General features: G+C 48.0%; 2 protein-coding genes and 1 pseudogene across 3 annotated transcripts; 1 reads left to right on the top strand and 2 right to left on the bottom strand.

Annotated features, from left to right (window-relative positions):
• The first annotated feature begins 1,801 nt into the window (after positions 1 to 1,801).
• Positions 1,802 to 5,754, top strand: LOC120655961 (serine/arginine-rich splicing factor 6-like). Of its 2 annotated transcripts, XM_039933952.1 has the most exons (3): positions 1,808 to 1,987; positions 2,071 to 2,147; positions 3,019 to 5,754. In XM_039933952.1, the coding sequence occupies exons 2-3, from the start codon at positions 2,091 to 2,093 to the stop codon at positions 4,963 to 4,965; spliced, it is 2,004 nt and encodes a 667-aa protein (XP_039789886.1). In that variant the 5' UTR covers positions 1,808 to 1,987; positions 2,071 to 2,090; the 3' UTR covers positions 4,966 to 5,754. The 2 variants fall into 2 exon arrangements, with proteins under 2 accessions (XP_039789887.1, XP_039789886.1); XM_039933953.1 differs by lacking the exon at positions 2,071 to 2,147 and having other exon boundaries at positions 1,802 to 1,987; positions 3,019 to 5,700.
• A 1,588-nt stretch (positions 5,755 to 7,342) lies between these two features.
• Positions 7,343 to 8,988, bottom strand: LOC120655963 (protein GL2-INTERACTING REPRESSOR 1-like). Its single transcript, XM_039933954.1, has 2 exons — positions 8,142 to 8,988; positions 7,343 to 8,042 (listed from the first exon to the last, which is right to left on the bottom strand). Exon 2 carries the CDS (start codon positions 8,019 to 8,021, stop codon positions 7,581 to 7,583), a length of 441 nt encoding a protein of 146 aa, XP_039789888.1. The 5' UTR covers positions 8,022 to 8,042; positions 8,142 to 8,988; the 3' UTR covers positions 7,343 to 7,580.
• Positions 8,989 to 10,815: 1,827 nt separating this feature from the next.
• On the bottom strand, positions 10,816 to 15,816 carry LOC120653546 (annotated as a pseudogene).
• Positions 15,817 to 18,470: the final 2,654 nt, after the last annotated feature.

Below are 18,470 nucleotides of genomic sequence, written 5' to 3'. Positions count from 1 at the left end.
GGGTCGGGGGGTGTCGTGCTGTGTGCGTGCGGTGCGGGGGCCGGGGTCTTGGGCTTGGGGCGCTAGGGTTAGTAGCCTGGTGGGCTGGTGCTGTGGCCGTGGTGGGCTGGTGGCCTGTTGGGCTGGGCTGCCTGCAAAAATGAACAAACATATTTGAGTTGGGCTGTTTTTCGGGTAGTTCGGGTAGTTCGGGTACCGTGGCCCAATACCCGAATTACCCGTAATAATTTCGGGTACCGTGGGTTAGAACCCGAATTAAGGTTCGGGTTTTTCGAGTTCGGGTTTTTCGGGTTCGGGCTCGGGTTTTTCGGGTTCGGTTTTCGGGTTTCGGGTATTTTGCCCACCCATACATGCCTGCGCCCAGCACCCTACACCCGTGTCGGCGCCGCACTTGCCGAAGCAGCCCTCAGTCGCCGGCCTCGGCTGCCAGCCCCCGCACCCCCTCCCCCCTGTTGCTGCCGCCGGCGGGGGTCGGGTTGGAGCACGGGAGAGTGATGTGTGTGATTGGGTTGGGGGTCGGGGGCATGGTTTTAAATCGCCGGCTAAGACATTTAGCGGCAAGGCTACCGTTACGGTATTTAGCGGGCTATAGCCGGCATTTAGCGGGTTATAGCTGGCTTTAGCGGGCTAAATACCATAGCGATTGTCTTTCCTGGAAGCTATAGCCGTCTATAGCGGAAGTTATAGCCGGCTATTTAGAACCTTGGTTGGGGGGAGTAGACCCAATTAGTGGACTGATTTTGGGCTATTCGGGATTTTGGGATATTCCGCCCATTCCTTTCTAGGAATGTGGGCTGGATATCAATTTTTCATTTTTTTTTCAAATATTTATACATGTATATAATTATAAATACTATTTTTTTAAAATAATGGGTATTCAGTTAATACACTTGAATACCAGGTGGGCCAGCACCTAGGTCGAAAAATGCGGGAGGCCAGATGCGGGTGATGGGCGGCGCCAGGTCGTGCGGAGCAGTCGGGATCGGGAGAAGAGGGCAGTGCACTAGGTCGATGTGTGCACGTGCCGCGAGTACGTGAGTGTCGGACAGGCTGGTTGAAGTTGAAGTGAGATGGACCAGATTCGGTAAAACAAGATTCACTAAATTTTTTAGACCCTAAACTAAATTTAGTCGGTAGTCCTGGATCGACCGCCACTGTCGCACGGTAGGCCTAGGACCGAACCTCCACGGCCTGAGCCGCAGACGCCGCCGGGTGAGGCGGGGGCGTAAATAAATTGCCGCATCAGATATCAAATAAGAAACAACAAAAAGAGTGCAAATACTTTTGAAAAATTAGGAACAAGATCACATTTTTGCTTGCACCAGGTCCAACCTTCTCACAATGCAAAAAACAACATAACAAAAAATGAATGCAAGATAGGTTGGTGTATGCAGTTAAATATCCATATGATTGCAACTAATTAAACATGTGCGTGCCGTACGTGCGCTTTACTAGTATTTTAAATTTTAGAAAAAATTATTTGCCTCTCTGCTTCGTCATCTCGACCCTGCAATCTAACACGGTCTGATACGTCGATACAGCCTGATGCGTCCAGATAAGCGTATCGGATTAATTTGATTTAAAAATAAATAATTTAATTCGCGATACGTGTCCCATACTTAGTGAAATGTCCATCCGATACGTTTGACTGTGACATGGGCCGGTCTTTGTCTTGTTGGGCTTCAGCTTCAACTGGGCTTCCAAATGAGATGTCACAGTCAACCGGTCTCGATCTCACGCTGTCACACAGCATACCTTTTTTTTTTTGAAACTTTACACAGCATACCCACTACTGCCTGCTCTCTCTCTCTCTCTCTCTCTCTCTCTCTCTCTCTCTCCCCCTCGTGGACTCCTGCCCTGCGCCGCCGCCCCTTTCGCCGGCGGTTGGGAGCAAGCGCCTCCGGCCTCCGGCCCTTTCGCTGGCGGCTTCCAGCGAGCACCTCCGCCTGGATCTACAGCCGCCGGCCGCCGGCCGCTGGAATCCCAGGTAACTTGCCTTCTGAACTCCCTGTGCGAGAGGTAGATAATAAATGGATTTAAGATGTTTCCATGCCTTGCATTTCGTTGTAGATACGTAATACTTAACAAGCATGGCTAGTGCATGTGCAAGTGGAAGTTCACCTTCTCCACCACCTAATCAAGAGATGGTCTGCATAATCCTATAATTTGGCCTTGTGACTTGTATGTTGTATCTCTATGTTATGTAATGCACTATGTCTTTGTGTTTGGTTGTTTGTCTGTTTGCCTCTCCAACTTGAACTACTTGCTACGACCGTGCCTGTTTATTTATCTTGCCTCTTCAGGACTACTTGGTAATTGTCTTCCCTGTCTTGAATATTTTGTTATGTTTATTGAGAAAAATAGAAAAAATAATTTATTTATATATATTAGACGTATCAGTGTATCCTGGTTTTTGCAGATTTGCCGTATCGGGCTACCCGTATCGCGTATCGGTGGAACGTAGTGTAAAATTAGACGTATCAGTGTATCCTGGTTTTTGGAGATTTGCCGTATCGGGCTACCCATATCGCGTATCGGTGGAACGTAGTGTAAAAACCATACATTTATGCAGGCTTGGTTCAGCTCAAGATCAACTTGAATTTACCTAATGATGTCTGCTCTATTAGTTTTTTTTTTATCTTGCTCTTGTCCTTGAAGCTTCTTTGTTCTATCTGATTCTAATTTTTGAGAGAAAATAGTTTTAGTGATTGCATTGTTACTAGAAAGAGGTTGAAGTATGCGCTCGTTATCATTAATTTACTATAATGATCCATGCATCACTTCAGTAATGCGATTTGGAGTTTGATCAATTTAGTAGTGTTGGTTTTGCGAAAGAAGTAGGTGCTAATCACTGGAGTTCAATTCTGTTATGTACCCTTGGATGGCTATAAAGTTGTACTCATGTCATCATGAGTAGTTGTTAAGAATTTAGTTTAGCACTGCTATTATCTTGCTCTCTTTAATTGTGTCATATTAAATTACTGAGTGGAATTCTCATGGAATATTTTTCTGTCATAGATGTCATTACATATTGGTCGGCTTTCCCAAGATGTGCGGCAAAGTTATCTGGAACATCTTTTCCAGAGGTTTGGCCATTGCACTGTGAACCTGAAAGATGGATATGGGTTTGCAGTGTATGATTCTGATGATGATGCAACTCGGGCCCTGCGGGCCCTGCATGGGAAATATGTTTGTGGGGAGCGCATCACTGTCAATTGGTCAAAACAGCAGCCCAGATTTTCTCAGGGTTTGAGGAGGAGTTCAAGATTCGTTGAACCATTTCGTGGAAGGAACTTTAGAGATGCTCGGAACAATATTAGGTTCAGGGATTCTGTAGCTCGGAAGAATCACCCAGCAGATCACGATCAGGGTCATAATCCTGATGCTGTACCAGAAAAGGAATCTGATAAGTTTGCGGAGATTGTCAATGATGCTGGAGAAAATGATGGTGGTGATCTAGAGGAGGTAAAGAGGGATGAAGGTGGTACAATTGATGAAGATCCAGGAGAAATGAAGACGGAAGAAGGTGGAAAAAATGATGCAAATGCAATTGAACATGACAGATGGGCTGAGACTGGAAAAGGTACCCCTGGTGGCGATGGTGATGATTTTGATCGCTATGAGCCTTATCATGGATATGATAAGCAAGAAGAAACAGAAAATGTGACTAAAGCAAGCTCTTATGATTCTCGTGAACAAAGGCGTTCTTCAGACAAGTGGCAAGAGCACTCGGATAGGCGTGTTAACATAAGCCATGATAAATCAAGATCTCCTCCAACCTGTTACAGTTGTGGCATTACCGGCCATATTGCACATAATTGTCCTCAGGGAGTAGATGATAACTTCAAAGCAAGGAGAGATGGATTGAACTTCAGGGAGAAATGGCAGCTGAGACAGAGAAGATTTGGGTCTCCCTCAAGGAGGCGGCCAGAATTTCATGTTGATCCTTTGGATCAAACAAATTATAGAGTTCAAGATGATAGGAAACCATTTTCTGATAGGAATATGAGAGTGCCTGGGTTGAGTACTGCACCCAGAGACAGCAGAAGACATGCCCACTGCAGTGAAAACATGCCACAAACCAATAAGGAAGCACGCAAGAGAAGCAGATCTGAAAGATCACGTGGATCATCCCCCTCTTCCGAACCTTCAAGGCACTCTCACCATGATAATGTTAAGGGATCACATTCCAACAGGATTTCCTCAGATTCAAGATCTAGGTCTCGATCCCGGTCTCGATTCAGAGCACATTCTCCATCATATTCTGCACATTCTAGTGCAAAATCAGCTCAACCAACTGAGCAGGAAGGATCAAGATCAAATATCAATCATCCTGTTCCATTTTCAGTATCTGCTTCACCACAGCATAAGTCATCATCTGATGTAGAGAACAAAAATCTAGATGGCATGACAAATTCTCCCTTGGAGGACAATTTGGAGTTCAGGACAAGATCTGAAGAAAAAAATATGGATGGTAACAAGCAAGAAGGAAAGGGTTCAGTACTGAACAGCACAGTCCTGAATAGGAAAGCGCTTGCTCCTGCTAAGGATGCTAATGCTGCTGGTTGCACAGGAGTTAACTTTGATAAGAACTTGATTGATGATAATGCTGCCAATGGAATGCAAAGCCAGAATGCCAACTTTGATGACTCTTCATCAATGAAGTCAAAGCAGGATGTTGCGGTCAAAAATGGGAGAAACAAGTCATTGAAGCTAACAACTAATGAAGTGATCACAGCTCTGAAGCACTATGGGGTGGAGGCACAAGAGGATTCATCAGATCAACCTGTGGAGAAGTACTTTGGTGCTGCACGCCTGTGGCCTTGGGAAATCATTTACTATCGCAGACGTAAGAAAGGTCCAATATCTACAGAGAATTATGTTAAGCGACTTGAGCAGAACAAAGAATTTGGTATTGTGGATCAGTATGTCAGAAGCAGCAGTGGTTGGTGGGAGTGCGATTGAAGTGTCAGGTGTCTACTTGGTTCCAAGGCTTTACATGAATATGTCCTTTGCACTCATGATGCATTTTAAGGATGACAAGGTTTGTGTGCTCTTTCTAGGTTTCATTCTGGCTTGTTTTAGGGCATGTTTGGATGTGCGGATTAGACCCAATCCCTTCAGACTTGGAGGGAAAATAATCTAATTTTCCTGCCAACCTGTGGGGATCAAGTGTGAAACCTACCAAACAAGCATGCTATTTTCATTCCCAGTATTAGTGTTCTGTGAACCACAAGTGATTGGTGTTTCCATACCTACATGAATAGAGCCATTAAAACTAGAACCAAAAGTGATAGGTCCTTTCATTGCTATGATTCTCTTGGGTAAAGTTTATGCCTAAAGGCTTCATGTTGGAAAATGGCAATACAATCTTTTTGTCAGTGTTATACAATCATCACGGCACATGTAGATGTTGGTATCTTTTGTCCATCTCATGTGTCTTTTGAGTCGCGGGTTCGATCCCAGTAGGTTCATTTTGGTGGGCAACAGACATCAAGGAACAGCCTCGTGTTTAGCAAATCCATGATGAAGCTGAAAAAGTTCCCTCTCCATCAAGGTCTGGATATGTAAGGATATTATATCACAAGTAATATTTGGAAGCGGCTACCTTGGCTTTATGTATGACATTAGGCTTACATTTGTCATCAAGAGCACATTAATGAGAGATATATGGTCCTTCCCGAGGCTTTCTTGCTTCTTCTTGTGGCTTCTCTATTTATGATTGTTATCTAGTATCAAGTTGTTAGTGTGGAAGCGTCGCTGTTTGGTGCGTCCTGTGGGTTGAGAATGATCATTGTTCGGTATAATCTGCACCTGCAAGGAACTCCACCTATGGTATTCTCTGTATAATTAGCAGCTTGTGATCTAGCTTCTTGCTGCATTACCACAGCGGGTGCTACTCAGGGTGATGCATTTCATTGATATGCAGGGAGTTCTTCCCCCACATAACGCAACATTTGGATAGGTCGAACTATATATTTGCTCATTTCCTTGTTCCTTTTTGGAGTTTGGAAGGTCAGTGAGGCCCTGTTACAAAGGTACGCAGAGAAAGTTTGCGTCTTCTTTGTTGACTGGATTGCTTTCCTTTTTTTCTTGCCTTAATGGTTCTCTTGCTGCTAATCTTAGTGTTACTGCGAGGATTCTTTCTGCTAAGCTTTATTCTTCTGGGGGCGTTGATGAACTCAGCTATGCTACCTTATTTGTCTCGTGCCCATGGATGCAAATCACGCGCTGCTGGCCGCATCAGCCCGACGGGCGGCCGGCCTTACGTGCAATGTTGACGCTGCCTTTTTGGGTGCATTGCGAGTGGTGACGCCCTAACAGCTCGTCGTCCGGTCGTCGTGTGCCCTCTTGTCTGCATCTCTGTAAACGGTGCTCCTGGCCATCTGTTGTTGGTCACGCGACAGCGCAGGCGAAAACGCACAAGGATTTTCCCGATCTTGCATCAGAGACGCCGACCCTGGCCTGAACGCGCGCACTCATCAATGGCGGGTGGCATCAGGTTGGTAGATGTTGCTTCGTGAGGAGCGTGTTACTGCAACCAGAAGAAGCAAGCACAGAATCAATGTGTGGCACTTAGCAAGGAGTGAAGCCGTCTTCCAGATCAAGAAACGTTTGGCTCACGGTTTGTTTGTTTCCCCTTTTTCTAAAGTTCCTCTCCAGCTGCAGCTTGATGTTTGTAGCTGCTATTACGTCAAAGATGGCGTGATTAGCCTTTAATAGTAGTGGTAGACTAGAGGAGAGGACAAGGGGGGAGACGCGAGGCGCATCGCGTATTCGCGTCTGATGATGGGGATCGGCTGGGGCGTGGTGTGGTGGTGGTGGTGGCCAAGTTGACCAAGGGTGCCGCGGCAATTAAAGGTCGCCGCGTCGCGATGCACGCACGCGGGATTCATCAGAATTTCAGATGGGAGGGAAGGAAGGGAAGCCGTGCTGCGTTGGTTCATGGAGCCTGACGACGGGGGGATTTAATTGGCGTATTCATTGCGTCGCGTCATGCGATGCGATGCCTCTTCTTCCCCCTCCGTTCGGCTCAACTGCCCCGGCTCCCCATCGTCCCCTTTATTTTAATCTGACGTGAAAACTCGACCTCACGCGCTTGAATTCTGAAGCCCTGAGATAGTGAGATGTAGCAGCACACGGCTCTGCGTACTGTTCTTCGGCCTTCCCTTTCATGTTCTGCTCGCCTCGAGTCGTTTGATTTGGAGCTCAAATGATGATTACTATGCTACTAGAGTTTATCGCGTCGATCGCCATGGAAAGCTTCGTTTTTTTTGCTTCAGTTTTTATGCTGTGTCCCGGGTGGCGGGGAAGAACAAACAGAAAGGCAAACAAGGGAATCTTGGAAAGCAGGGAAGATCTCTTCTTGTTCCATTCCTCTCCAGTGTATCCGTGATATACCACGGTTACCACCTCGCCGGCGCCGGAGATGACATATCATGGTTACACTGAAGCAGTTCTTGTTTTCTTGTGACGACAGATTCATGGGAGCGCTACTGGTGCTAAAATACTGCTAATAATCGGGCTAATTTGGGGGGAAAAAACTTCTGGTTTCTTGACGCGGCTCCGCGTGCGGACGATCATGCCCACCTGTTCCTCCAGCTGCCGCCGCCGCCGCCGCCGCCGCGGGTGCCATTGCGGCTGTGGCCGTCGCCCTCCCGGCCGCCGCTGGCGCTGCCGCGGCCGGCGCCGGCGGCGTGGTGCAGGAAGTCGAGGAGGACGGGGCTGCGGCACCGCGGGCAGCGCGGGTCGGCCTCGGAGAGCATCACGTACATGAGGCAGCGGGGGCAGGCCGCCAGCACCATGGACGTCGCCTCCGGGCTGTCGGACCACTGCAGCCCGTGCCCCTGGCGGTGCGGCTGCGGCTCCCGCTCGCCCTCCGACGACAGGCACGAGCTCGGCGACGACGACGACCACTCCTCGTCCGACGAGGACAGCGGCGACGCCCTCCTCTCCGCTCCTCCCCGCGCCGGCGCCGGGGGCGACAGGTGCAGCTTCAGGTCCAGGCCGCCCCGGCTCATCACGCCCTGTCGCTGCTGCCTCTGCACATCCACGGAGCACATGAGCAAGGTTAATCACTGATCGATACTAGTACTGCTAATGATAGTACTAACTACTAAGAGAGGCTTGCGGCAGCTTACTGTCTTGTGATGGTCTGCAGCTGCAGGTGTGCTCCTCTGCTCTGAGGAAGCTTCCTTGCTTCCTCTTGACTCTGAGAAGGGCTCTTGGTGGGGGAAGAAGAAGAGCTTGGCAGCAAGTATTTATAGCCAAGCCATGGAGGTCAATTGGTTTTCATAAATGCCACACTGTTGATGAGTACTTGCATCATGGTTAATCGGCCATATTATACTCCACACTAAACACACTCACTCGTCACTTCACTGCCCACATTCAAGTTTCTGTTTTATGGGACGGAGAGGTCAGAGGTGGTGGTGGCGGGCAGCCTGGCAGTGGCAGAGGCGACGAGGCCGATCCAGGAAGCAATGAGATAGGAGGAGGACGGCGGTGATGGGAGGGGGATTGGTGGTGGAAAACGACCGGAGGAAGGTGGTGTTAGAGTTAAACACGACATGGTGTGTTCCGTGGCGTGTGCATCTGTGGCGTGTGCATTGGTGTGTGGGTGTCCAGATCGTTGATGCGTTCACGTTCCGGCTGCCCGTTAGCTTGTGTTGTGCTGTGGTGTGTCCATGGCTTGTAGGTCCAGTCCCTGTAAGTGTGTGCGTCATGGTGTTTAGGTTGTGTTAGTTGCATGAGTAGATAATGGAGCAACTGGCGGCTTACGATCAGCTCGGAGGACGGCCGCTTCGTGCGTATGAGTGTGTGGCCCATGTACGAGTGGAGACCGGGTCTTCAGGAGCTAGTAGTGCGTGCGTGCGCCAGTACCGCAGGGCAGTTGCTAGCTAGGTGCTGCAGCTATAAAGCGTGATGTAATCTTATCTGTTCGGTTTGAGCCGAGTGGAATAAGAGAAGCCAACATACAGGCTGTTCGGCGGCCGGGGCGTTCGTCGCCATGTCTCGTGTTCCTGTGATTGTTCGTCGATCCTCGGTTCCAACATTTGCTATCAGAGCTTGGTCATCTTGGGCGTCGTCCCGCTCGCCGGAGGTGTGCCGGCGTTCACCGGCGGCTGCATCATGATGAAGCTCCGCGCCGTGTGTCGGCTCGTGGAGGTGCGCAGCGCTGCGATTGCCATGGTGAGGCGAGGTCGTCGGGCCGTGTGTCGGCCTGTGTGTGGTCGCCAGTGGCGGCGCTGTGGAAATGGATCGTGTGACGATCCTGCCTTGGTGAGGCGGAGGCGTCATGAAGACTCCATGTTCGGGCGTGGTGCCTCAGCGGCGTGTGTCGCCGGAGGGCGTTCGGCGCCCGAAGTTCACAAGTGTGCCGGCAGTGGTGGCGTGGCTCCACCGCAAGGGATCGTGTGGCGATTCTTGCAGTGATGGGTTGCGTCAACCCAGTTCGTGTTCGGGCACGACGGCATCAATGGCGTGTGGCACCAAAGGAAGAAGAAGACCGTGGCGTTCACGCCGAGATGCATGCGCTGCGTGGTTCGCGTCGAGCGTGGAGGCCGTAGTGGCGGCCGTGGCAGCGACGACGATGGGAGCAGCGGCATCAACCCCTGCGATGGCAAGCACGCGGTGTTCACGTGGAGATGGGGCATGCAGAGGTGGGCGCGTCAGGTCGGGAGGCCGTAGCGGCGGCCGGTGGCGATGAAGACGAAGACAATTGCAGCAACTCCGGCAACGGCATGTCGTGTTTAGGGGGAGATAGTTAGAGTTAAACACGACATGGTGTGTTCCGTGGCGTGTGCATTGGTGTGTGGGTGTCCAGATCGTTGATGTGTTCACGTTCCGGCTGCCCGTTAGCTTGTGTTGTTCCGTGGTGTGTCCATGGCTTGTAGGTCCAGTCCGTGTAAGTGTGTGGGTCACGGTGTTCAGGTTGTGTTAGTTGCATGCGTAGATAGTGGAGCAACTGGCGGCTTGCAATCAGCTCGGAGGACGGCCGCTTCGTGCGTATGAGTGTGTGGTCCATGTACGAGTGGAGACCGGGCCTTCATGAGTTAGTAGTGCGTGCGTGCGCCAGTACCGCAGGGGCAGTTGCTAGCTAGGCGCTGCAGCTATAAAGCGTGATGTAATCTTATCTGTTCGGTTTGAGCCGAGTGGAATAAGTACAGGCCGTTCGGTGGCCGGGGCGTTCGTCGCCATGTCTCGTGTTCCTGTGATTGTTCGTCGATCCTCGGTTCCAACAGGTGGCGGCGGTGGCCATGAGAGGGACGGACACAGGTAGGTTGGTCGCCGGCCATGGGTGTTGCAGTCGTGGCGGAGAACCAAGATCTGTCTCAGGTTGGAAGCCAGGTGCCCCTGATGCAGCGACGGGACGTACGGCTCTTTTGAGCAAGCTGGCCAGTATAGTCGGGGGGGGGGGGGGAGTAGGATAAAATTGGATCGTCTTCCCTTACCTTCTGACTCAACTTCATCTTGTCATGTTTGAATTTTAAAGAATGGAACGAGTTAGATAGTACCATCTGTTCCAAATTATAAGTTATTTTAACAAATCTAATATAATAAAATTATATAATTAAAGTTATGTAATTTAGAATTGAGGAATTCATGATTAGAGCCAAGAGCTTCTCAAAATCTCAAACTAATGGGATGGTCGTCATCAATTTTCTTTTGTTTTTTTTGTCTCCAGGACACTCCGAAAATCTCTTTTTGTGCTGCACACCCCAATCCTTGATATAGTCTGCACCACACCCTGAATACTTCCTTTTGTGCGTGGCACATTGCCTACAATAAACAAATCGTTTGCAGCCTGAGAGGTGAGAGAATGAGGGGTAAAAAGACAAAAATACCCCTGGCTGTTTAAAAGAGCCTGGAACATGCCATCGTGGCTGTTTAAAAGTGCATGGAACATGCCATGGACCCGGTCACCGAGATGACTGTGTCGAGCAAGGACGGGCTCATCTGCTCGGTCACCTCCGACAGCTTCCTCACCCTGAAGAACAGCAGAGATCGACCGGCACAATCGTCAGGCAGAGGACTAGCAATTCAGATTTCAGACCGACCAGAGCGAGGACGGGAGCTAGTACTACCTCTTGAGGCTCATGTTCACCGCTCCGCGCTTCGTGCTCGCCTGGCTGCTCCGGCCAGCTCCGCCGACTCGGTTGCTCGCGGCGCCGGCAGCCTGGAGACGGAAGAGATCAGCTCCCGCTGAACCTGCAAGGAGCAGAAGTGTCAGGCTGTCCGTCATGCGTAGAAATTCTCCAATCGCTTCCGAGCTTGGCAGAATGGACTGGACGGGCACCTGGCTGGCGTAGGCCTCGCTGCACATGAAGATGCCCCTGACGAGCTGGCCGGTGCCCGCAGCTGTAACACCTCAGGTGTTAAAAAAAAATTAGTAAGGTCATTAACCATGTCATCATGCATAATCATCAAGAGTAAATAATGCATTTCTTGTATTGTCTACAAATGCATGTGTATATATGTATGTGTACATGTGTATGTGTGCAAGTATAGTGTGACTTTGTAACTTTTCATAAAACAACTCAAAATTGGCTATTAACAGGGTCTACAAAAGCCAAGTTGACATCATGATCAAAATAATAATGACTCCACATGAAATGACAAATAATTTGAATCATAGTTTTTGAAAATTTAAATAACTTTCAAATCATTATTCAAATGAAAATTTGCCTGAAATGAAAGTTGTAGGGTTTAAAATTTTAAACAACTTTCGTATTCAAATTTTTTCGAGCTTCCAGTGAAAATTTTGAGGAAATCGCGAGTCAAACATGTTGACCTCTCTTCTCTCTACTCTCTCTCTATCCTCTTCTCTCTCCCTCCTCTGTTTTCCCTGCCTACGGCAGAGCTAGCGGCGCTAGGCCTGCCGCAGCTCGCTGCGCCATCCTGGCGAGTACTGCCTGGCCATGAGTGCCTCGCTTGCACGCCCCGCTGACCTTCCCTCCCATCCCGTCATCGCTGCAGCACGCCTCCTCCTCGCTGCGCCCCTGCTCGGCTTCGATGGCGCTCCGCGACGCCGCCGTGGCGACAAACGAGCACGCAATGGCGCACGCGCCTGCCCGAGCCGCTGCCCGCGGCCGGCCTTCAATGCCGCGCGCCACCGACACCCCCAGCCCCTCTAGTAGCTCCATCCCCTCCCTTGGCTCGCTATAACAGGGCACAGACCCCTGCTCGCGCACGGACAGAACGCCGCACGCCATTAGCGTCGCTGCCAGCTCGCCGTCGACCTCCTCCGTCCGCCCGTCCCCCACCCAAACCGACACCCCAAACCGCTCCCCCTCGGCCTCCTGGTCCTCGCCGACCCAATCCCCATTGCCTAGGACCGCCAATGCACCACCGCCGCCGCCATGGCCGCCGTCTCCCCATAGCTCCACGCGGAGCCCCCTCCTCAGCCCTTCTTCGCCCCCAATGGACACCGCAGCGAGCTTCCCCTCGCCGTAGTGAAGCTCCCCGACCACTCCACGCCGTTCCTACCTCGCCGGACGACCCCCGTCGCCGTCGACCCCCGCGCGCCGGCACCCCTGTACCGCCGCGCCCCCATCTCCCGGCCACCCCGAGCCCCAAGAAGACCACCATCGGGTAGAGCTCGGTCCTCTCTTGCTCCTCCACCCCATTCCCCTCGCCGCCGGCGAGAGAAACCGCCGGAAACCGGCCGGCCCCACCCGCCCCTTCTCCTACCTCCGGCCAAGGGCCTCGTTGTAATTTGTTTTAAGTTCCCAGGGGGTTCTGCGCAAGATGCAAGGGCCCTTTCGCAAATTTGTCTTTCCTGTTTTTAGTTTCAAATAGCAAACTTGTAAATTCGTTTAAAAATCATAGAAAAATTGGAAAAATGCAAACCTAAATGTTTTGAGTTCCTAGTAACTAGATCTACACTTTTCATTACTATCACTTTTTGTTTTAGTCACTAGTTTTTGCTCTAGATTAATTGCAAATTTAATTTCCATTTATTTAGATCTCAAGTTCTAGCCTTGAGTTGTAGTTGACTTTTGGACAGTATGATGTAGGATGCAATTGTAGGCTTCTGTAAACATTTGGAGTCCTGTTGACATCTGTAGCTACTGTTTTACTTTTGTTTTGTTTTAGGACTAAGATAAATAAACCCTTTTCTCCATGTTGTTGTACTTAGTTACTGAGACTACAAATTATTGTGTGCATCTCATTCATTACCAAGATACTGTATAAAAAGTTTGAGGAATTTTTATTAAGCCCAACTGGTCCAACCAATTAATAGCTTAAATAAAATGCTAAATCAAGAACCTCAGTTCCACTGCCTAGAAAAATTTGATATTTTTACTAAAGCTTGGTTTTGAATATTTGACCAATATTGTAAATTTTAAGAATTTGAAAGTGAGTATTTTGCTCTGTGGAATATTAATTTGATATATGCCTAGAAAAGGAATCTTAATTCTCATGCTTGCTGTGTAGCTCATTTAATTCTGAAAAGTTTACCACAATCTCATCTTAAGGAATATAATCTCCAGTTAAATTTTTATTACTAGAAATTGCATCTTTTGATCTGTACAAATTCATCTTATTTTCATTAGAGGCTAAGTAAAAGATTTTTCATGGTATTTTTGCAGCATGGATTGGACTGAAATGTTTACCGTAGATTGTTTGTCATGAATTTACTTCTGTGTAAAAATTTCATGACCAGAGGGTGTAGGAAACTATGGATTTTGATTTATGCATGTTTGTTAAGTGAAAATCAAGATTTTGGAGTTGCCTGGTTTGGTAACGTTTTGGAAAACCACCCCGGTTCCTTTATGAACCAAATCATGTTAGTTAATACTCGAACGTTGTTTCTCATGAACGTTGTTTCTCATGAGGCCACATGCGGGTGCAAGCGTGGTCACGACCCGGTGTCGACCGTGGCGTGGGGCTCTTGTAGTCGATGGGGATGACCCTGATCCATAAGCCGGAAAGAAAGGGGAAAAGTCGCGTGGGTGACTGGTTCCCCATGCGTGTGTGTTAGGTCTGCCTTACAAGGTTAACAAATCCGATTCGAATCGTCCGCCTCATACGGATATTGGGACTGCTTAACCCTTTTGCCACATAGAGTAACAAGTGGAATATATGATGATGAATCTTGTTGGAAGATGAAAGATAATTGTTTCCACCATGTATGCTATTGGATAGATGTTAATGTAGAATGGTTAATTGAACTAGAACTTGAAAGCTAAAATCTGAAAATAAGGACTTACTCTTTGTTGCTTTTCGGCAAAAATAAACCCCTCAAGCCAAAAGTCTTGCATGTCTAGTTAGAAGGCTAAGTATATCCTAGTCGGATAAGCCTTGCTGAGTATTAGTATACTCAACCTTGCTTGTGGATCAATTTGTTTCAGGTGATACTTTTGAAGACATGATTGCTAGTTTGACTTGGCCGTGTACTCTGCCTCCTGGTTGGTCGGTGGAGTGGGACACCGACTCAGGCCGATGGTGATAACAATGAGTGATGTCATGTACGGGCTTCATCGTGACATCTTGTATCGTCGTTTTTTGAACTCGTTTTTTTCGCTGCAGTTGAACTCTGAACCACTTTAAAATTGACGTTCAAGTACCTTTATAAGTTTTCGAACTTGGTTTGTAATATTTAAGTTAATACTCTGTAATATAATATATTTGTGAAATATTGTACTCTCTGGACTCGCCTTCGTGTGAGTTGCATGTAAACTTTGGGTTTCGATTACAACATAAGTGGATTCTTCGGAATTTTACCCGACAGCACTGCCGGATTACTCCGTTTGAAGTGCGTGATAGCCGGCATTACCTTTAGGGTGATGGTTAGCGTACTTGAGCAGTATTAATTCGGGCGGTTCTGCCACAACAGCAATGGCCTTGGCGAGCACGTTGTTGTACCCGTCGATCCTCGCGCGCGAAGTCGTTCCAGTACGCGTCCGGCGCAGCTGTCTGCTGCTGCTGCGGCGGCGGCGGCGGCCTGTAGCTCTTTGACCACGGGGCGACCGCGGAGAAGCAGGCGTTGGACGGAGGAAGCCGTCGAGCGCCGCCAGCACGGCGGAGTTGGCGTTGGCGGCGGCGTCGAAGGAGATGCCGTAGTCGAGGAACGTGTCGTCCCTGTCGGGCAGCGTGAAGAGGTAGTGCAGGCGGTCGAGCCTGGCGACGGGCTCATTGCGTCCCGCGCCAGCGGCCAGCTCCACGTCGTCCTTGGCGAGGCGGACGACGGCGAGGTCCCCGCCCGCGAGCTCGACGGGATCGCCAGAGCCGGACGGGGCCGGAGCCGGAGCCGCGCGCCAGCACCCGCTCGCTCCCGCCACGCGACCGCTCCAGTCGCACGCCAGCCAGATCTGCCACGCGCCCGCACCCGCCTGGCTGCGCTTGCCACCGCACGCCTGCTCCCGCCGGCTACCGCCTGCTTCTGCCGCCGCCGCCTGCTAGGACCCTCGGGGATCTGATTTGGTGATGGAAGGGAAGGACGCAACGAACGGATAAGGTCCCGGTGCTGCTGAGCGAACGGAGCTGGTGAATCCAGTATCCAGGGGTATTTTTGTCCTTCTGCAATTCTTCTCTCACATCTTGGGATGAAAAACGATAGTTTATTGGAGGTAGTGTGCTTCGTACCAAATCACATTTTGATGGTGTGCCAGAGACAAATTCGAAGAGTAGAGTGTGCTGCGCACAAATTCATGTTTTAAGGGTGTACCACGCAAAAAAAACCTTTTCTTTTTGTTAAATCACGGAGTAATAGCAGTGGTTGCTGATACGACTCCGCCAGCTCTCCTTTTGATGGCTTCAAAGCAGGGTCTGGCTTGCTTCGATCGCTTCCACAACTTGAATGAGGGCCATCAATGGGATTTATTGGCTACAGTGTTCCCCAAAGCACCAGAGTAAATGTACTTGAATGGTCGACGGAGCTACTGTTATTTGCGCCCCGGAGGGGCGGGATGGGACGGGACGGCCAAGCACCCCAAGTATATTATAGCTCTCCGATTGAATACTCCGCTCGATCGCCTGCCGCTCCGCCGAGGGCACTTCCAATGGAGTATTAATGATAGTTTTTATTTTTATTAAATAGCTTGTCAAATAAGTAAATTGGTGATGTGGCAGGTTAGTTAATGAGGAAAGAGCGCACAAATCATAGAAATGGTTTTCTCATAAAGAAATCATGTCTACTCTTGACCCAATGCACAAGAAACCATGAATTTGCCATTGAGGAGAAACCACTAATTTCTATAGGGTTAATGCAACGCTGCCTATTGGTGGAATTGGGAGAGAGAAAGAGAAAACAATTATTACTCGAAGACACTACTACTGTGAAGAATGGTTTCTATAGATGATTTCTTTTGCTATGGAAATCGTGTTAGTTTCTACCATAGGGACTGCCCTAATTCTCATTCATGTGGATGCGGTGCAGTTTCTTTTAAATAAGGCTCTGTTTAGATTAAAAACTCAAAATGTAAAATTTTTGTAAATCGTCTGCATGGTGTATTAAATATAGTCGGAAAATAAATCGCATTACACAAATGGACTGTAAATTGCGAGACGAATCTAATGAGTCTAATTAGGACATGATTAGACACTAAATTATTATAGTAAATCTTCAATAAATATGTGCTAATGATGAATTAATTAGGCTCATTAAATTCGCTCGTAGTTTACAGACGAGATCTATAATTAGTTTTGTGATTAGTCTACTTTTAATACTTCAAATGTTAAAGATTCCCTATTTCCTTCTAAAAATCTAAAAATCTAAAATCTAAAGTGATCTAAACAGACCCTAAATGGCGGCGCGACACAAAGCCCCTAAATGGCGGCGCGACACAAAGCCTGCGTGATCGTGCACCGCAACCTATGGTACAAGACCTGATGCTATTGCTGCATGCTGTTTCAGACTTCTTTCAGTTTTGCTCCAAACAACGGTTGTAGGGTGTTTTTGGTTGACAACCCGGGCAATCTTTAATTTTCTTATGTTTATCTTGATTGATAATGTTTCTCTTCTGTCAATGCTAGTGCTAGTTCATACATTTTTCTTGCAAAAGTTTGCAGAACCATGGGCGACTAAATTGATTACCAGATTTTGGTAACCATGACCTTTGATCTCAAACCAAAAGGCACCCTTGTTTTGAAATTTCTAAGAACGTGAATCGATTTTGTCACATTTCATCTTTCTTTATGATTAGTACTTTATGTCGTGGTGGTGGTTTCTTTATTAATGATATAGTCGGGGCCCATGAGGGGTGGAATCAAGGAAGGATGAAGGTTTCGACGGCTCCAATCACTCAATTATATGCTTCCTCCTCGCAGGGGCGGAGCCAGTACGGGAGCTGAGGGGGCTCTAGATTTTGGTAATCATAACGTTTGATTCTAACCAAAACGCGTCCTTGTTTTGAAAATTCTAAGACTATCACTCGATTTTTGTCACATTTTATCGTTCTTTATGAATAGTACTGTAGGTCGTAGTAGTGATTTCTTCACTAAAGAATATAGTCGCGACACATACATGAGGGGTGGAATTGGGGAAGGATGAAGGTTTCGATGACTCCAACTATAGAATTTGTCATATATAACAACACAATTAGCTTTGCCAATCATAAACTTGAAAAGTTGATAGTGACAAAGGTAAATGGTGACGAGGAGGAAGCATATAATTGAGACATAGGGACAACAGATTTAGTGGCGCCCAATGCAACCATTGAGGGATGATAGTTATTCCTGGAAGGAGGGTGGTAGCTCAATCAAAAACACTTCAGAAGGTGTTATGAACATTGAACAAGAACAACGAAGAAAGGTTTATTGGTCGCCGCGGACAGGCTCGCATTCTCCCAGCACAATCACTAATATTGTCCCACCGTGGATCTTGCTTCATGGATCATTGTCATGGGTGTTAGCTGCCTCCATGAATGATGAATCTCACGTCCCTCTATGGAGAGAGATGGAAGGAAAGAGAAGAAACGAGGATGAGAGAGAAATTGGTGGCAGGTTCAGCATGTGTTGCATATTGCCCCTTTGTTTAGTACTCCATCCATTCCAAATTACATATCGTTTTGGTAAATTGAGATATATAATTTTTGTCATATATTTAGATATAGTGTTTATCTAGATGCATAGTAAAATTTATATATTTAAATTTGCCAAAACGATCTAGAATTTGGAATAGAATATTTGAGGAAAGACGAAAACAGTAAGTTATTAGCGCAGGGCTTTTTGATGAGTGAATATTTGTGCCTGTTTTCCTCAAGAACTGATAGGGATACTCTATCACTCGGCATTTGATACACATTGGTGGATTTGTGGAATAAGATTTTTCGTTTTACTAGTTATGCCATTTGAAGACCATGAATCAAGCAACCATTTATTAAAACATAGCATCCCATCAACACACAGTTACAAACTACTACCCACTTAAAAAAGTAGCAGTACCCAGTGATGCGTCTTCGTTGCGACGCACATTAAGAGCAGTGTCACTTCTTGATTAAGCCCCCGTCTAATCTCCCCCTTTC

The sequence above is a fragment of the Panicum virgatum genome, chromosome 1N (genome assembly GCF_016808335.1).
Source record: "Panicum virgatum strain AP13 chromosome 1N, P.virgatum_v5, whole genome shotgun sequence".
Lineage (NCBI taxonomy): Eukaryota > Viridiplantae > Streptophyta > Magnoliopsida > Poales > Poaceae > Panicum > Panicum virgatum.
Note: the sequence above shows the minus strand (reverse complement) of the source record. Positions and strands in the feature narration are given on the sequence as shown.